General features: G+C 40.7%; 1 protein-coding gene across 1 annotated transcript in view; it reads right to left on the reverse strand.

Moving 5' to 3' along the window:
- Window positions 1–20,866, reverse strand: part of KCMF1 (potassium channel modulatory factor 1) — an 85,463-nt gene that overhangs the window by 3,133 nt on the left and 61,464 nt on the right. Inside the window, exons 3-6 of the mRNA XM_030921260.1 lie at window positions 19,559–19,698; window positions 10,328–10,429; window positions 7,724–7,898; window positions 4,388–4,670 (exon numbers count right to left, since the gene is read on the reverse strand). Coding sequence (XP_030777120.1) covers window positions 4,388–4,670; window positions 7,724–7,898; window positions 10,328–10,429; window positions 19,559–19,698 — 700 coding nt within the window. The remainder of the gene's footprint in view (window positions 1–4,387; window positions 4,671–7,723; window positions 7,899–10,327; window positions 10,430–19,558; window positions 19,699–20,866) is intronic.

Raw genomic sequence — 20,866 nt, forward strand, 5'->3', positions numbered from 1 at the left:
AAATGTCAATCTCTGGCCGGGTGCAGTGGCTCACACCTGGAATCCCAGCACTTTGGGAGGCTGAAATGGGTGGATCGCCTGAGGTCAGGAGTTCAAGTCCAGCCTGGTCATCATGGTGAAGCCCCTTCTCTACTAAAAATACAAAAATTAGCAGGGCGTGGTGGTGCATGCCTGTAATCCAAGCTACTTGGGAGGCTGAGGCACGAGAACTGCTTAAACCCGGGAGCTGGAGGTTACAGTGAGCCAAGATCGTGCCACTTCACTCCAGCCTGGGCAGCAGAGTGAGATTCTGTCTCAAAAAAAAAAAGGCAATCTCCAACAAAAAATGATATAAAATTCTGCTTAGTTTCAGTACTGCTTTTCTCTACACTTTCAGTGGCAAAGAAAGGGAAACTAGCAGAAGCAATGGGGCAGCAAAAGGAACAAAGAGGGAGAATATGGGGACACTGAAAGGACGCCCGGCAGGCACACATGACAGGTCTTCTCCCTGAGTATGCAGAGGCAGCACCCTGAGCCCAGAGACAGATCTATTCTACGCTGCCCTACTGACTGGTACCTGCTCCCTGCTGTTCTACCAGCACTGCAAGGCACAGGAGCACCCCCATGCCACCATGGACGATACTAACGGCGGGTCAGGCTCTGAGTGCTCTTTGAGTGCATTAGCTCATTTAACTCTCTGAGTTAGGGACTACTATTATCAACATTTTACAGGAAGAGGAAACTGAAGCAAAGGTTAAGTAATTTGCACAAAATCTCATAGGTGCTAAGTTCAAAACCACTAAATAATTAGGTATCTATGACTCAGAAAACAAAAGACCAAATTTCAGAACTGAAAGAAAGCAAAAATATCTGAAAGGTAATTACAGAAAAGCCACAAAATCCACATTGAAAGGAAATGACTGGTTACATTTATGGTTAAAAAAAATTAAGGATATCATAAGAGAGTATCTAATGGAATAGAAGATTGAGTAGACTACACGTTTTCAACCCAAAGCTATAAAAATATTACGAACTGAAGTACATTCCATGTTCTTAGGTTTGGAAAAGGTCTTTGGTAAAGAAAAAAAAAATTTTAGAGAAGTTAAACCTTGCAACAGAAAGATAAAGAACGTAAAGAGGACTACCCATGTAACAACGAGGTGAACTAAAAACATACAGGCTGCGGCCTTCAGTCCTCGAGAGAACATGCAGTAACAATATTACTGTTTTGTTTTTCAGGGAAATAACTGAGAAGACACCTCATTCCTGAGAGGCAGGTAAAGTCTACGTATGAGGTACTGGTACTAGGTCTTGACTTCCTGATGAAATATAAAATTTAGGATATAAATGAAACTGCAAGACTTGCAAGGATCTTCAAGTTGGGGTTAGCAAAATGAGCTGGTCCCATTGTCAAAAGATTAGATCTGGCCAGGCATGGTGGCTCCAAAGCTGTAATCCCAGCACTTTGGGAGGCTAAGGCGGGCGGATCACCTGAGGTCAGGAGTTTGAGACCAGCCTGGCTAACATGGTGAAACCCCATTTCTACTAAAAATACAAGAAATTAGCCGGGTGTGGAGGTATGTGCCTGTAATTCCAGCTACTTGGGAGGCTGAGGCAGGAGAATCGCTTAAACCTGGGAGGTGGAGGTTGCAGTGAGCTGAGATTGTGCCATTGCACTTCAGCTTGGGCAACAAGAGCGAAACTCTGTCTCAAAAAAAGACCGATCTGACTTACACACTCCAACAATCACTTTCTATAAGGTCAACTATCTTGGACTCCAAAGAAACTGTGACCTTACCATCAGTTCCAGGGCAACATCAATAGGAACTGCCCCTGGTCAAAGAAAAGACCAAAAATAAGGCTTGGGCCCTATATATATCACATAAGAGCTGAGTGACCAGAGACCAGGATCTCTCCTGAATACACTGCAGCCGTTCTCCTTGCCTTGAAAATTCACAATGCATGTTAATACATTTGAAGTTTTGAGAAGCCCAACAGTAAATAATCCCTTTATTCTTCTTACTTTGCTTTCTCCGACCTTATTAATTGGGGGTGGAATAACATAATTACATATATTCCTTAGAACATATGAAGTTAAGAGAGTATTTCTGGGGAAATATTGCCTTAAATCATATGATACAATAAAATATGTCAAAAGTGGTTTGCAAATTACATGGTACCATACAATGTACAGTAACAGATGACAGAAGGGGAATTTCAAGAAGCTACAACCAGAATCCACGGAGAGCACTCAGAGGTCACTCATACCATGCTCTGAGAGTTGGGTGTGGAATAAATGCACAGACAAGCTCACTGAGTAGTTCAGGTCTTTAAAAAAAAAAAAAAAAAAAAAGGATAGGGCAAGGGTGGATAGGAGGATGTCTTTTCCAAAGGGCAGTGGCAAGACATTCCACCCACAGTTCTGTGAACTCTCAGTAGAAACGCACACTAGTAGATCTCCTTTTTTTTTTGTTGTTGTTGTTGAGACAGAGTCTCGCTCTGTCACCCAGGCTGGAGTGCAGTGGCTGGATCTCAGCTCACTGCAAGCTCGGCCTCCCGGGTTTACGCCATTCTCCTGCCTCAGCCTCCCAAGTAGCTGGGACTACAGGTGCCCGCCACCTCGCCCGGCTAGTTTTTTGTATTTTTTTAGTAGAGACAGGGTTTCACTGTGTTAGCCAGGATGGTCTCGATCTCCTGACCTCGTGATCCGCCCGTCTCGGCCTCCCAAAGTGCTGGGATTACAAACTTGAGCCACCGCGCCCGGCCAGATCTCCTTTTTGAGGTAGGAACTTAGATGTGGTATGCTACAGACCTGCTGCTGGTCAGTCCCTATAGGTAAGGCTACATGGCAGCAGGTAGCTCCATCTGTGGCCCTGTGGTTCTCTTACATTAAAACAGCGTTGTCTGGTAATAACCAGGCAGAGTTACTGACCTAGCAGAGATAATTCAAAAGTAAATTACCCATTTACATTTTTTTTCTTGGTTTCATAACAAATAATAATGAATACCATTAATTGGGGCTTTACTATAGGGCAGATACTGAGCCAAACCATACACATACCAGTATTCCATTTAATCCTCAAAATAATTATCTCTCTAGAGGCAAAACTTCTGGGATACTGATGATAAAATTGAGGTTTGGAGGAGTGAAATGACTTGCCTGAGGTCCAAAACTTGCAAATGGCAAAGCTGGGGCTCTAGTCCAGGGATTTTCAAGGATTTTTTATTCTGCACCCACACTATGTTATTTATAACTATACACATGCACCACTGGATTAACAGAGGATGAGATAAAAGAAATATAAGTAGAAATTATAATATTTTCTTCTAACATCCCAGTGAATTGTCATACACACTGCATTTTGGAGATAATGATGTATTACACAAACTTTATTCTTCATTTTACAGTTCTTTCTTTATATTCCTCTCTGCTCCCTTAAAAGCCCAAATTAGTCCAGGTTCATTATCCGTCTCCACTCATCATTGCTCTTTTTAAAATTCTTTATGTTCCTGAAAGTCACATAAAATGCCTATGAAGTTTTGGCAGACAAATATATACAGTTGCTAACAGTTTCAGAAGCGAACAGGAACTCCATCCAGTAGAGTAGTTTACTGTTGTACTGAATATTATTTATACCATGGGAAGTCATTTTTTTAAGTTACTTTTTTGTGTGCCAACCATAAAAATTTAAATCTAACTTTTTTAGAAATTCATAGAAAACTGTCACTGTATTATGAAATCCTTTATACCTTTTAATATTTCACAGTAGATTAAAACTGGCAATAAAAAGCAATGTTAATTATGATAAATGCACCTAATATGAACCATATATATATAATGATACAGTGTTTAATGTTTTATGGGTACTATGGCAAAACAATTCATATTATATGATGATATATACCTTGAGAACAAGAAGACCAGTTATTTTATTTTAGAGACAGGGTCTCACTCTGTCACCCAGGCTGGAATGAATGGCATAATCTTGGCTACTGCAACCTCTGCCTACAGGGCTCAAACAATCCTCCTGCCTCAGCCTCCTAAGTAGCAGGTGTGCACCATCACGCCTGGCTAATTTTTGTAGCGATAAGATTTCACCATGTTGCCCAGGGTAGTTTGGAACTCCTGGGCTCTGGTGATATGCTTGTCTTGGCCTCCCAAAGTGCTGGGATTATAGGTGTGAGCCACTGGGTCTGGCCCAGTATTCTTAATTTATCTAAAAGAATTACTATGTTTCACATTCTTGGGGAAATACTGAATATGCAGTTTTAATCAGAGATTTGTGAGTTTTAATCAAACACAGAATTTTAAAGAAATATATATGCACAAAAGAGAAAAGATAATTCCAGACTGTAGTGGCAACAAAATACTACTTCCCAAATAAAATTCTATTAACAAATGAGCTACCTTGTTAAAAGAAACTGGGAATTCTGGAGAGTCTGCTGACTGCTTTCTGTATTAGCTATGTTGGTTGTTGCTGTGGATTGTGTGATTGTAGTGGTGACACTGCTTGTGTTAGTACGCCGGGTTGCGTTGCGTGCAGTCTCCAGTTGTTGCCGTGCTGCCTGGGCATGCTGCCGTTCTAGCTGCAGCTGCATCTGCAGTTGTTGTAACTGAGAAGCGGAAGGGCCAGAGGAATTAAGCTGTCCTCCTGCAGAACGTCTCACTCCTGATAACTGAGATAAAAGCTCTGCCAATGGAAATGAAGACAATTAATGTCTGCTTAATACTGAGGAAAACAAAACGCTACAGATCACTCTTTTACTGGAACAACATCAAAAGCATTGTGAACAGGTAGGTAACCACAGCAGCATACAGTTTCAGTTAAGAGCTGAATACCTTCTAGAATGCCTCCTGGAGGCAGGAGTTACTGTGTACAGAGAACGCAAATGCATACGAATATCAACCCAGACCCAACTATGTTTAAGTAAAACTTAAATTGTCTTTAAAATTATTTGCATAATAGACTAATTTAGTTAAGCTTTCTCTTAGTATTTAATGAAGTGGTTTATCTGCGGGCCCAATTATAATATAAGCTTTCTCAATATGTGTTTCATGGAAGCAGGGATGAGGTCTACTGTTGACTATATTCCCAGCTCTCAGAACAGGGGCCTGATATAGCAGGAATTCAAACATTTATTGAATGACTGAATGAATTATTAGGATTTAGTCCAAGAGGCCTGGATCATTTCTGATGGTGGTCCCTGCACACTCGCCTCTGCCTTCTCCCTCTAGTACCTTCTGGTACTGCTGTTTCAGAGTACCACTGCAGTAGGTACCACTAGCAGTGCTCAGCAAGGCTGACCAGCTCCTGAGAACCTGCTGCATCTGACTGTACAGCGTAGTGTTATGATCCAGACTGTCTTGTGTCCATAAGGCTGTACTCATTAAGAGAGGTGTAAACCTTTGTCCCTGTACCCTCTCATCTACATAAGGTGCAGTGAAATGCCTTCTTCCAAGTGGAGGGTCTACCTCGCTTATAGGGAACCGATGACTGCCTTGCAGACACTCTTAGGCCAGCAAAAACTCTTTATCATTAAAACTCATTAACAGTTTCTGTTTTCTTGTTCACTGTTGCTTTATCTCAGGCTTTTGATAGCACTCTTATACCACTCTTTCATGGAATATACAGTCTATCACTAAAACTAATTTTCACTGACAGAAAAAAAAAATGAAAATTTCTCAAATTTGAATTTTGCTCCCAGAAACTACTTTAATTTTTCGTGTCTGCCACCAAAATAGCAGGTAAATATTCCCTTTGGATGAAGAAATATTTTTTAAATCCCCCAAACTCAGTTTGTTAGGCTTGTTTTTGTTGTTGCACACCCAAATGTTCAAAGCACATTTGGAATTAAAATTTTATATGGTATATCTAACTTTTTAATAACATGATAGATGTAAAATTGTTCTTAGGTTTTCTTTTTTAAATTTTTATTTTAGGTTTGGGGGTACATGTGAAGGTCTGTTACACAGTTAAACACATCATGGGGGTTTGTCGTACATATTATTACATCACGCAGTACCCAATTAAGTCCAGTACCCAACAGTTATCTTTCTGCTCCTCTCTCTCTTCCCACTCTTCCCCAGTGTCTGCTGTCTCCTCCTTTGTGTTCCTAAGTTGTCATTTAGCTCTGATGTTCTCAGTTTCTATTACAGATTTACACTTACCAGTGTTTCAGGTATTCTGCAGGGCACCTCATGGCTTCCAGGTAGGTGCACACTTCACCACATGGACACATTTCAGAATTGTTGCTTTAAACGTGTGCACACGTCCCACAGTCTTACCACTTGTCTGCTTGGTGTGTCTTGTAGATTGTCAGGCTACAGTGATTTTTTATATTTTATTCTGACCCTGTGCTCTGCTACCAACTTCCCAGGTTTGTCATGTACTAGACCCAGTGACATGGCCAGGTTCAAAAACTGTGTTTTTTTGTTTTTGTTTTTTTTTTAAGATTTTCCCCAAGCTATTAAACATGTACCTTTCAGTATGTTCTACAACTATATAGTTCTCAAATCAAGATCAGGACATTAAGTCTTACTTTCCTTTCTTCTATGAGAAGAGCTTAATTTTTTAGTCTTGTCAATTAGCTATAGATATAACAGTTCTGAAATGTGTCCATGTGGTGGAATGTGTACCTGGAAGCCATGAGGCGCCCTGCACAACACCTGAGATAGGCATAAACCTGTGATAGAATTTTACACATAACATGTTCTTAAAAATGTTAGCTATACCTTATAAAACCTTAATTTCAAATGTGCTTTGGACATTTGTTATGTGTACTTATGGAGGTTTAACCATGAAATTTTGAAGGTATTCAAACTGAAATGTTTTATGATTTCCTTGGGCTTCAATAGAGGCCATAAATACAACATAAAACCATTTTTTATCATCTTATGTCTCTAAGAACAGGAGTCTCCCACTCCCTTTACCTGCAGGAGACATGTTCCAAGACCCCCAGTGAATGGCTGAAATGGGCATTTGGATAACACAGAACCCTGTATGTTTTTTCCTATATATACTTATCTGTTGTGCTAAAGTTTAATTTATAAATTAGGCACAGTACGAGATTCACAACAAAATAGAGTAAATCTAAAAATACACCATGAAAGTTATGTGATGTGGTCTCTCTCCATCTCAAAGTATCTTACTGTCCTGTACTCACCTATTTTTTGACTGTAGTTGGTTGTGGGTAACTGAAACCCGGGAAAGCAAAACCACATATGAGAGGGGGACTACTGGACTTAAGCGATGCCAGAAGAGTATGAATTACTTTATGCTAAGTGTCTGCTTTGAACACATTTTACACTTTTAAAGTATTTGGCAATTTTGTGAAGGAACATGGCTTATGATCAGAGAGGTGAGCTAAGAACACAAATCTCACAAATTTTTTTTTTGTTTGTTTGTTTGAGACAGGGTCTCACTCTATCACCTAGGCTGGAGTGCAGTGGGGCGAGCTCAGCTCCCTGGAACCTCCACCTCCCAGGCGTGAGTGATTCTCATGCCTTAGCCTCCTGAGTAGCTGCGATTACAGGCACCCACCACCACATCTGGCTGATTTTTGTATTTTTAGTAGAGATGGAGTTTCGCCATGTTGGCCAGGTTGGTCTTGAATTCCTGGCCTCAAGTGATCCACCTGCTTCAGCCTCCCAGAGTGTGAGCCACCGCACCTGGCATCACAAAAAGTTTTAAAAGGAGCTCCTCCTTCCCCTGCCATTTCCCTTATTAATGTGAAACTAACTTACCAGCTATAGGATCCATGGCTTCCCTATTGCTTGGAGAATATGAACTCTGAGAAGAAGAAAGTCCACCAGTAGAACTGCTAGTAAAGTGCATGTTTGATCTACGAGCACGAGGACCTCCTAATCCCCGGCCAGGGTGAAACATTCTACGTACATGTCGAACACCACTCGATTCATCATAACCCAAAAGTTAAGAAAAAAAATGAAAATATTTCACAGAAAGAAAAAAAAAAATCACTTGAGCCCTTGCTAGACAGATATAAAGACTTCCTGAATTGTAAGCATTTAAAAACAGCACATTTAACTTAAAGTGCAAATGTCCCAACTCTATCTATGAGGGAGGGCTATTAACCCTAAAAAGACACTCAAATATAAGGCAACATGTGTGTGTGTGTGTATTGGCTGTGTGAGGTAAGAAAGCTTCTCTATATAGCTCATGAAATCTTAAATATCACCTATAATGAAAAAGGAACAATACTGAATTTATATTTAGCAAATCAAAGATTCCTTTTGGATTATTAATCTGTCTTCAAGCTTCTTTACAATGCTGCTGCTAAGCAGAAAACAGATTTGCATTTCTTGTGTAAGACACACAGATTAACATGACATTTATCACGAAGTCAAATTCCCAGCAGCCTCAACCATCTTACACAGCTGAGTTTGAGTCAAACTGAAAAAGGTCCTGAGTCGCAAATAGCTGTAAAAACTCATGAAGACAACCCTACGTTTCCACAAAGGCAAATGAGAGGTGGGGGAGGCCAGATCATATAGAAGAGATTTTTCCTTTAAAGCACCAACAGACCAGCTTTATAATGCAGATTCTTTTTTTTGCTGGCTTCTCAGTTTTTCAGCTGATGGTTCTGGAGTTATTTAAGGACCAGATGGGTAGCTCCAGGAGGCCTTCAGGTGTTACCGTACATGCAGTGTTCCATCATATTAATGAGGATGGTTTGGGTTTCAGAGAAAGTGATACGATCATATTTATATACTTGATAATTTATATATTATGATTTTTTATATATATGTATTTTGAGACAGGGTCTCACTTTGTTGCCAGGCTGAAGTGCAGTGGTACAACCATAGCTTACTGTAGCCTTGAGCTCATGGGCTCAAGCCATCCTTCTACTTCAGCCTCTTGAGTAGCTGGGACCACAGGTGTGTGCCACCATGGCCAGCTCATTATTTTGGTAGAGACGGGGTCTTCCTATGTTGTCCAGGCTGGTTTCGAACTTCTAGGCTCAAGTGATCCTCCCACCTTGGCCTTTCAAAGTGCTGGGAGTATAGGCATGAGCCACTGTACCCAGCTGGTGACAGTTTTAGACGAACAATTCATAACCTGAAACCAGAAGCAAAGACCACAAAGTTAATCGCTCTGGTAGGCCAGTAATCTCAGGGAACACTGCCAGCAACTGTTGAGAGATAAGGAAGGGAATGAAGAAATAAAATCAGGAGGCTGGGCGTGGCGACTCACACCTATAATCCCAACACTTTGGGGGGCCGAGGCGGGAGGATCACTGAGGTCAGAAGTTCAAGACCAGCGTGGCCAATATGGTGAAACCCCATCTCTACTAAAGAAAAATACAAAAACTGGCCAGGCGCAGTGGCTCATGCCTGTAATCCTACAACTTTGGGAAGCCGAGGCGGGCGGTCAGGAGTTCGAGACCAGATTGGCCAAGAGACCAGCCTGGCCAATATGGTGAAACCCCATCTCTACTAAAAATACAAAAATTAGCTGGGCATGGTGGCTGGCACCTGCAATCTCAGCTACTTAGGAGGCCGAGGCAGGAGAACTGCTTGAACCCAGAAGGTGGAGGTTGCAATGAGTTGAAGATCGTGCCATTGCACTCCAGCCTGGCCGACAGAGTGAGACTCAAAATCAAAAAAAAAAAAAAAAAAAAAAAAGAAAAGCAGGAAAGGAAATGTAAAGCTAGAGCTGATCTTATGCTATCCTACTTAGGAACTGGGCAGGAAATGGCTCTCTCTGGAGAAGGAGACCCCAAAAAGGAAAGGAACACCAAGATGCACACCTACCCCCACCATCTCACCACACCACACCCACAACAGGGTAAAGCAGCAGAGGAACACAGAGGGAAAGCAAATAAAGCCTCTTCATATTTAACTAATTAAATTTTAATTTGGATTAACATTTTCCGCTTTTGTATGAAAATGCCATCCTGGAAGACATAATCTGGTCAAACTGCCTTAAAAAAAATCTAATTATAGTGAACTAAAGATGAAGGACAAGTCAACTTTCACTTAGTGAAAACGGTTCATGCAACAGTGATAATATATAAAAAGAGAAATCAATTGCATCTCAACACTGAGTCACTTTTAGGAAAAGTTCAAATAAGTAAAAATAATTTGGAGATTACTTTTCCTCTTTTGGGGGATATTATCCTTAAAAATAATCAGAATGACAAGCTGGATGCAGTGGCACTTGTGTGCCTATAGTCCCAGCTACTCAAGAGGCTGAAGCAGGACGATCACTTGAGCTCAGGAGTTTGAGACCAGCCAGGCTGACACAGCGAGATCCTGTCTCCAAAACAAAAAATCAAAATGACAAACATTACAAACAACTCTTTTCCCTGTCATCTCTTAAAAGGATATTAAATCTCTAGGGGCTCTGTGTTCAAGTGTAAGATGAGCTGCAAAGTCATCCGTGACATGATTAGGATCGCCTCCAGGTAACGCTGCACATATTGGACAAATCTGAAATGGAAGTAAAGAAAGCAGCTTAATAAATGAATGTCAGTAAGACATCTTTCCAGATGAGTATTCTGTTGTTTTACTATTATCAAGTTTTAACCAATAAAAAACTCAGCAGATCCTGAATTAGTGAAAACCAGTAGAAGCCTAAGCAAGAACTGTTCACACAAGGTCCCTCAGGGTCAAACACAACAGTTTCAGACACACCAAACTTGATCTCTGGCAGGGCCTTCTAACAGCCTGCCTGATTCATTCGTATGGCCTAGCAAAATAGTTTCCATTAAAAAAACTTTAAAAATATGCTATTAGTGCACATTTATGTTTAGGTCCAGTCTTGAAGGGTAAAGACAGATACAAGCCTATGGCACACTTCTCCAAAGTAAGCTATACTTGAGAGACAATTCCCAAATAAGACAGCAGAGGTCTGATTAAATGCAATTGTGCAAACATTCAACTGATATGTTGAATGTAAGACAGATTATGATTACTGATAATACGCAAATGTGGTCTATAAATTTATGAATGTGAATTCCAAGGGGAATATTGTATGGAAGTCCATTTTTTAACCTTATTTCCCAAAGAATTGGGTGGTAGGCCATAAGCTTGTAACCAGGTCAGGATCAAGGAGTAGAAGCTCAACTTTCCATGGGCCTTTTGGCAAGAGACAGGAGAAGGTAGGAATAAAATGATGTGTACACAGTCACGGTTTGGGGAGTGGGTGACAGGTTGGGAAGGCGGTGTCTATAGTTAACAGAATTGGTGAAACAGGGAAGGATAGAAAGAATGAGGAACTTTTTAAGGAGGAAAGGCCCTTACTCTTCCGAAATTCAAATGGGCAGATAATGTTCTAACAATGGTAGCCAAGCCTTGAAGTATGAACAATTTCAATCTTAAAGAACAGGGCCAAGAAGAAAGGTCTGAAGCAAGGGGCATGACCAAAGGGAGCCCCAGGAAGTGCACAGTTCAAGTGGTAGACTTGTGTCTTTATAAATAAATAAGAAGGTTAAAGACAGGATATGTGATTCATCTTGCTAGTACTTGAGCCAAAATTCTTTCACCTAGGCAAAATCTAGGCAATTGGTCAGCCTTATTATCTGCTGACAGCACAGTGGGTGTAGGTGGTAGTGCTAGAGATGAGGGGAGATGGGAAAGGTGAGACTTGGAAGGACAATCCTGGGGTATGGAGGGAAAACAAACTGCTCTGATTCCTGGAGCCCAAACAAACATAACTTTCCAACATCTAACAACTAGAAAGCAGAAGTCCCCTGAAAGTTCAACTCTGATTTGGTATCAGTCTCTCTTATGCCTAATCAGCTCTCCTGATTATGTGACTCAGGACTCTGAGAAATATCCTCAGGAAAACCTAAATATGTTCATGAGAAATAACATTTAAGCATGACAGTGTGCAAAAAACTAGAGAGGTCACAATGGAATGTGATGAGGCAAATGAGAAAAAGAAGTAGATAGATCTGTCTATGCCTTTCTTAAAAGATGCCAGGAAGGTGGTCAGATTCTTTCCTCTGTCAGTAAAGGAGCTGTGTGTGTCACAAGTTTACAGATTATCTACTCTCTCTTTACTAGGAATTTAACTTCTACTATCTGTACCATTCCTGTACTCTGACATTACCTGGTTATGTCTGATATACCTATTTTACTTTTCATGTGCTTCTGGTCTTACCTAGCTAAACTGTAAACTCTTTGAGAGATGCAGCACAGTATGATTTGTCTTTGGTTTTAAACTCCAGACAGACTTGCTTTAAAAAAAAAAAAAAAAAAAAAGACGAGCAATGTTTGGAGAAACAGACAAAATGTTCGTTATTTAAAAATAAAACAAGCTACCTTAGAGACTCATCATTTTGAAAAAGTTAACAAGTGCTGGGTTATAGTCTTATTACAATATTATAAGGCTGTATAAGATTTGTATTTAAAGAGAAAATAACCACCAAAAGGAAAAGGCATCTTTCTTCTTCTTTTTTTTTTTTGAGACGGAGTCTCGCTCTGTCGCCCAGGCTGGAGTGCAGTGGCTGGATCTCAGCGCACTGCAAGCTCCGCCTCCGGGTTTATGCCATTCTCCTGCCTCAGCCTCCTGAGTAGCTGGGACTACAGGCGCCCGCCACCTCGCCCAGCTAGGTTTTTGGATTTTTTTTTTAGTAGAGACGGGGTTTCACCTTGTTAGCCAGGATGGTCTCGATCTCCTGACCTCGTGATCCGCCCGTCTCGGCCTCCCAAAGTGCTGGGATTACAGGCTTGAGCCACCGCGCCCGGCCGGAAAAGGCATCTTTCTTCTAAGATACCTTCCTTTATATTGGCTTTTGGGTAAAATCTATAAACAACTTGAGCTATCCAGAGATTGCCGCAGAGGCTTCAGTACTTGAGGGGACATAAAAACGTTGGTAGATGAGAAAAGTCTCCAAAAGGATATAAATTCCTAGAAGGAAAACAGAATGGGAAGCAGAGATACCAAATGTACTAAGAATGTCCTAATAAGATAGATAATTTAACAAGTAGAAAAGTACCTTTGAGACGGGATATAAAATAAAGCCAAGATCCTTCCTTATTGTGTATTGACTTTGGTTCTATACTCAAAATCTTTTTTATTTCACTGGAGTAACCATGTTAAGATGGAAGGATGAAGGTATTCAGAATTGCTTCATTTATAGAGAAATAATATAAAACCAATCAATCAACCAACCAAACTTCCAAACGTCTAGGGATAAAGAATTACTGAGGATAAGAAATTACTATGGTGGGAGGATCACCCAGGTTGACAGCTAGCATAGAAAATCAAGAGGCTAGGCAAGGCGTGGTGGCTCATACCTGTAATCCCAGCACTTTGGGAGGCTGAGGTGGGTGGATCATGAGGTCAGGAGTTCAAGATCAGCCTGACCAACATGGTGAAACCCCATCTCTACTAAAAAATACAAAAATGAGCTGGGCATGGTGGCACATGCCTGTAATCCCAGCTACTCAGGAGGCTGAGGCAGGAGAATCACTTGAACCCAGGAGGTGGAGGTTGCAGTGAGCCAAGATCGCACCACTGCACTCCAGCCTGAGTGACAGAGACTCCATCTCAAAAAAAAAAAAAAAAAAAAAGGAAAAAAGAAAATCAAGAGGCTAGATTTAGAACGAAGTGGAAGATGTTGCCATACTTGGGTCACATAAAGTTAACTCAGATGAGGACTTGGAAAGGAAAACTAAGCTCAGATGCTGACGTGACCACAGAGGCCTGGTCATCTTCTAAGTTTTACATTTTATATTTAGCAAGCTAACTCACGATTTAAGACAAAAACGCTTGTTCTTAAGACTGTGTTTTCTGAAAGGAAATGAAGGGAACAAGAGGAAGAAAGAAAAAGGAGAGCAAAGCGGGGCAGGAGAAATGGAAAAGAGGTGGTGGGGAGTGGGAGGAAGCAAGCCACTGTGCCACTCATGGGCACAAACACTTCTTAGTTTTGAGTGTGTCTTTATTTCCACATCATGGTGCCTAATATCTCTTACAGCACAGGAAAACTCAACACAAGGGTAATTTTAGGGTACTGACCCTAAAATTATGACAGCTTGTCAACATTAATATTTATCATACTTCCACTGCCATATGATATAGTATCTATTATTCATACAGGAAAATTCCATATAACACACAAGCTTAAAATTATAACAACTTATCAATTAAGATTTACTTAACTGGCTTAAGTCAGTATTTCTTTAATTTGGCTAAGAATATAAATCATCGCAGGGCGCGGTGGCTCACGCCTGTAATCCCAGCACTTTGGGAGGCCAAGGCGGGTGGATCACGAGGTCAGAAGACTGAGACCATCCTGGCTAACACAGTGAAACTCCATCTCAACTAAAAATACAAAAAATTAGCCGGGTGTGGTGGCGGGCGCCTGTAGTCCCAGCTACTCAGGAGGGTAAGGCAGAAGAATGGCGTGAACCCGCGAGGCAGAGCTTGCAGTGAGCCGAGATTTGCGCAACTGCACTCCAGTCTGGGTGCCTCTCAAAAAAAAAAAGGCCGAGGCAGGTGGATTGCCTGAGGTTAGGAGTTTGAGACCAGTCTGGCCAACATGGTGAAACCCCGTTCTCTACTAAAAATACAAAAAAATTAGCTGGGCGTGGTGGCGTGCGCCTGTAATCCCAGCGACTCAGGAGGCTGAGGCAGGGGAATTGCTTGAACCAGGGAGGTGGAGGTTGCAGTGAGTCAAGACAGAGCCACTGGATTCCAGCCTGGGTGACAGAGCGAGACTCCGTCTCAAAAAAAAAAATATATATATATATATATATATATAAATAATCTGTAGCAATTGTTAAAAATACAGTTTCCTAGTCCTGGAAACAGAGGGATTTAACAATCTATTTTGACAAAGGTCCTGGTTGATTATTAACAAACTACATAAGTTTGGCAAATACAGTTTAAATATATAATGAAATTCAAAAACTATATTTACTCTGTTACACGAAAACACCAAATGTTATTGTTACCTAGCATAACAAAAAAATTTGGATTCACAAATGTCCTTGCCATTCTCAGTGTCGTCTCTGCTACTGCTCGAGTTTCCTCTTCTCCTTCACCTTGCCACTGAGGGTCACCATCAATCTTGCTTTTTATCTGTAGTCCCTTTGGAAGCCTTTACCAATTGAGATAAGGTCCCATTCCAAGAACATACAGAGTCTCCATTTTTCCACGTGGTTCCAGGGCATGACTGCCAGCCAGCAACCAGTTAGGGCACATTATATAGCACAGTTGCCAATGTCTTTAAAACATACCTTCTGAAGTCATTACTCCACATATAAACACCAAGTCACTGCTGAATGCACAGAACTTTTCCTCTATGGAAAGCACCTGAAGTCAGCATGCGTGATTTTTTTTTAAACAACAGCTCCACACATTCTTCCCCATACAGTTATCAACCATTCTAAAGCAAGTCTGGATTTCCTCTCGCCTCCCTCTTGAACTAATACAACCACATCAGACAGAATTCTCTCTTTGTTTTATGCACAGCTTTAAAAACTATTCTTTATAACTACCTTCCTATTTCTAGTTCAAGGATCTATGCTATGAAATCCAGGTAAACTGGTAAAGTTAAAGTTCTGACTGTTATATTGTATAATTTTGTTACCATGGACTAATCCATTAAGCATTTACTGAGTACCAAATCAGAACTAACTTAACACTTTAGGTTAAAACATTATCAAGAAATGAACATAGTTCCTGCCAATATTAAAGTTCATATGAATTTCATCTCTTTTTAAAAACTGCCCTGCCAAAATTGGGGCAGGGCACAGTGGCTTATACTTGTAATCCTAACACTTTGGGAGAATGAGGCAGGGGGATCACTTGCAGACAAGAGTTTGAGACCAGCCTGCGCCACCCAGTGAGACGCAGTCTCTACCAAAAAAATTTTTTAAAAAATTGGTGTATATTTTTCATTATTTCTTCAAACTGGGGTACAATTCATGTCTCTGCTTTTGAGCGGCTCTTAGAACTCAGCTACAGAAACACCCAGGCTTATTATGCCAAGGTATTTTCTGATCACCCGCAATACAATGGGGGGAATGGGGTTTAAAACACTTTTTCCACAGAAGAGTAATGACCCAAAAAGAGTCATCTGAATTTAAAGCCAACACACAAAACCTGTTGACACGTGTTATACTTTAGTGCTTACACACACAAAAAAAAAAATTAGAAGAAAGACATTCTATTGAGCTAACTAACTGCCACGGCCAATGACAACTTCAGGCTTTTGGATCTCCTTCCCAATTAAAAGTATTAGTTTATCCTATAAAATCTGCAGATATAATGAATACAAGACAGAAACTGAAGTTCTGCTTTGAGAATATACATAAAGGACTAGTGGATGATCTATGCTACATGGTCAAGAAACTCCTTTTGGGCCTTGTAGAATCATCTAGCTTATAGCTACCTGCACCTTGGCCATCCATTTTGCCAATATAAATAAAGGTCCTTTCAAGAGTTGAGTGAGCGCACTGTTCAACTAGATTACAATCTAATTTTCTGCTGCTGCAGTGAACAGTTAATAAGTGTTCAATTATAAGTGAAATTAACTTACAACTGTGAATTACTTCATATTAAATTATTTTCCCTCTCAATTCCATTCTCCTATAATGCTGAAGTTAGATTTGTCACTGGCTTCTAAAGAGCAGCATCTACATGTAATTTAGGAAGTCCTAAAAAGCAATTATGTTTTACATTTAAACATGGTTCTTGTACAAAAATGTATGTGTATGATGACATCTTGGGAATTCACAAAACTTGAAATAGTATTAATATAATTTAGCTATACTGAAAAATAATTCCAAAGAAATCAGAAAGCAGTTCACAAAAGGGCTTGCGCTCCTGTGAGAATCTAATGATGTAGCTGATCTGACAGGAAGTGGAGTTCAGGCGGTAATGCCTGCTGGCCCACTGCTCACGTTCTGCTCTGTGGCTCCGTTCCAAACAGGTCATAGACAAGTACTAGTCTGGTCCCATCTGTGGCCCAGGGGTTGGGGAACCCTGGTCTAGAGGACACATGCAGGTAACGTGGGGCAAAGCAAGACAGCAAACAGAGCATTCAGAAAGGAACATGTTAAGAGGAATAGAAAAGGAGATACAGCAAGTTGTTGTGTAGATATAATCCCCCAAACCAAAATGATGTAAATCACTCTTGAATTCCCTAATTCAAAAATGCAAAACATTGAGGGGTGAGAGAGGACACACAGTATTATCACCTGGACAATTACATGTAACTGTAGCACACTGGAGTTGATAATATGTTTCACATATATACAGAGAGGCATTCAAAACACTTAACAACTGGTATGGCATAGGCACCAATCCTTCAGAATGGACACCAGTCAGCATGCTACACTTGACTGCACCTGCTGAATGCCAGCCCTGCCTCTAGGACTTGACCCACATGACCTGAAGAAATCTTGTACTTTTATATTGAAGATTCTTATCTGCCTGCCATTTTTCACTTTGAAATGTCTGGGTGTATGGGTGGGAACAGAGGTAGATATAGTATTTATGCGAAGATTAAGGGCTAATGAGGAGAGATAAATTCTTAAAATATTCCACAAAAGCCAATATGAAAATAAGAGTGACAACTGCCTTGGGCTATGTACCAAAAGCCTGGAAACTTAATGAAGGCATAAACACAACTCACATGAAACAGACTATGAAACCATTTGCAGGTGGTGGGTATTTAATTTTCAAACTATGTATCAGGTATGCCAGAGTGTAAACAACAAATTTTGAGTATTTACTTTCCGGGGGGGTGGGGGTTGGGGAGCAAACCAACCAGAGGCAAAGTTATGGAAAACTGGGTTGTCTTGCCCTTGTGGGGAGATGAGAATACTATACTAGGGACTACTGGCTGATAATAATAATATATATTATTACTTGTTATATAGCATTATATATATATTTATTATTGATAATATAATGCTATTTATATATTATATATAATAATACATAATTTTTTTTTGGAGACAGGGTCTTGTTCTGTCACCCAGGCTGCAGTGCAACGCAGTGGCACAATCATGGCTCACTGCAGCCTCAATCTCCTGAGCTCAAGCAATTCTCCCACCTCAGCCTCCCAAGTAGATGGGACCACAGGCATGTGCCACCACGTCCAGCTAAGTTTTAAATTTTGTGGAGACAAGTCCCCACTCTGTTGCTCAGGCCAATCTCAAACTTCTGGGCTCAAGCAATGCTCCTGCCTCAGCCTCCCAGTGTTGGGATTACAGGCATGAGTCACTGTGCACAGTCTGATAATGATTTTAAGGATGCCTAATTTACAATAAGAACTCCATGTTTATCTTATTGTATTTAGGTAAAGGATCCAAACTTAACAGAAATTAAATCAAAGAAAAATGATTCCAAGTTTTCCACAACAACCAGCATGGAGATGCAACTCAGTCAGGATTCTTCATACTGGTATGTGGGACTGTACCAAAAGGAAGCAAAATCACTTTACAGAATAAAAAGAACAAACTAAGAATAGTAATAAAATGTGACAACAGTAGTCTGAGGCTCTCCTAGGTGCAAGATCAGAGCATTTCTGAGCTGTTAAGACAGTAAAATTTGGCTTGATATCTATACAAAATAAATTTACCTACTGCTTGATACATGTTATAACAACTTCAAGCATCAAACTAGCAGTGTCAGTGGGAATAAAAGTAACCCTATATTATATGCATAGCTGTAGCAGAGTTAAGTAGAGACTCTGGAACCCAGAGGGACACTAGCTGAGCCCAAACACCTGCCCCTACCCCTGCCCCTTACTAAGCTGAATGTCCTTGAGCATGCTACTTTATTTCTCTGGGTTTCAATTAGTTTTGAGGACATTTAGGGGTTTATTAGTTGATGCAATATGCAATTACTTGTGCCAAAATTCTCCCAATTCAGTATCTATAGTTCCATATAAAGCCTTCACTTTACCTATTATTATCAATGGTAAAGAGGTGGGGGAGAGACTCTTAGGTGTACTTTATCATTTCTTGAAGGTGGATGCATGCTGACTCAGATGTCAAGTAAAAAATCCAACAAGCTTTCAAGGTAAGACTTTCTTTGTGTATTATTCTGGGTCCATGGCCTTTAGCCACTGGAAAGATCAGGATAGGAAGAACTTCTAGGGACCCCAGAGCTTGACCTAGGAAGCAAGAGATGTGATCTGATGAAAACCAGGTAAGATCAGCGATATGCTACAATGAGATGTGACAATGGATTATTATGATACTACCAAAGGTTTTTCAATCTCCTTGTGAAGTTCCTTGTAGAAGAAAAGTTAAGCAGATAGCAAGGATACTATAACAAGAGATGCACTGCAGGTTGCCGTCCTTTTAACCTTTCACAATGCATTGAATAAAGGGCTCCTGAATTTGGTCAAGACTCCATGCTGTGGTTTTAGCTACAGGTTAAGAAACCCAGTGTGGACAGTAAGAGGTACTATTTTGCAAAAATGCAGCCTCCCATGATGTATAAAATTTGCTGTTAAAAGATGATTTTAATAACTATACAAATGGTATCATTACACTGAGCAGGAAGTAGATGACAGTGACCTAGCTTTATTAATGTTAGAAATAATGTACTTTACAACATCATTTTAGTCATAAGGCTGCTGCTTCACTTACCACTTCTGTTGATGTTTCTGCATGTTCAGAAGTAACATGTTCTTGAAGAGATGTCTCCGTATAGCCCATTTTTCCACAATAGGGACAAGTAAAAGACTGTGGCTGCTCTACAGAGAAAGCTTCCCCACCATAGTATAAATCTGAAAAATAAAGTAGAATTGCATTGAGGAATATTAGTCTTTAAACATATAAAAATGTAATAAAGAAAGTGTGGGCCGGGCGCGGTGGCTCAAGCCTGTAATCCCAGCACTTTGGGAGGCCGAGACGGGCGGATCACGAGGTCAGGAGATCGAGACCATCCTGGCTAACACGGTGAAACCCCGTCTCTACTAAAAAAATACAAAAACTAGCCGGGCAAGGTGGTGGGTGCCTGTAGTCCCAGCTACTCGGGAGGCTGAGGCAGGAGAATGGCGTAAACCCAGGAGGCGGAGCTTGCAGTGAGCTGAGATCCGGCCATTGCACTCCAGCCTGGGCGACAGAGCGAGACTCCGTCTCAAAAAAAAACAAAAAACAAACAAACAAACAAACAAAAACAAGAACAACAAAAAAACAAACAAACAAAAAAAAGAAAGTGTGGGCCAGGAGCAGTGGTTCACGCCTGTAATCCCAGCACGTTGGAAGGACAAGGCAGGTGTATCACTTGAGGTCAGAAGTTCAAGACCAGCCTGGCCAACATGGTAAAACCTCGTGTCTACTAAAAATACAAAAATTAGCCAGGCATGGTGGCAGATGCCTGTAATCTCAGCTGGTCTGGAGGCTGAGCCAGGAGAATCGCTTGAACTTGGAAGGCGGAGGTTGCAGTGAGCCAAGATCGTGCCACTGCACTCCAAAAGAAAGTGTACCTAAAATATTCGACAATCTCATGTGGTCAAGGAATGCTTAGGTACCTGTTTACATTTGTAATATCCTTATTCCCATGAGGACTCCATGTTATTCCTCCAAAATTCCTTCCCCAGATAGCTACTATATATATAGCCTTAAGAGAGAACGAAGCCAACAATTCCATCCTCCTTCACTTATTTGAAACATTGGTCATTTTACATCTGGCTCTAATTTTATTGTAATTTATTTTTTCCTTATCTGTATACACTGTGGCAACACTGGTATCAACAGAAAAAATCAGGAGGGTCTACCAAGTAACAAGGACAAATGTGCTCAGAGGGAAAGACAGACAACCATGATCAATACAAGAACTGCCAGACGTAGTTAGCTGTCTATAGAACACGCTGCTCTCAGAGCATGGAGGACAATGCTAACTTAAGATACGACCAACAACATTAAAAAGTTAGTTTTTTTGAGACAAGGTCT

This window comes from Rhinopithecus roxellana, chromosome 17, assembly GCF_007565055.1.
Source record: "Rhinopithecus roxellana isolate Shanxi Qingling chromosome 17, ASM756505v1, whole genome shotgun sequence".
Lineage (NCBI taxonomy): Eukaryota > Metazoa > Chordata > Mammalia > Primates > Cercopithecidae > Rhinopithecus > Rhinopithecus roxellana.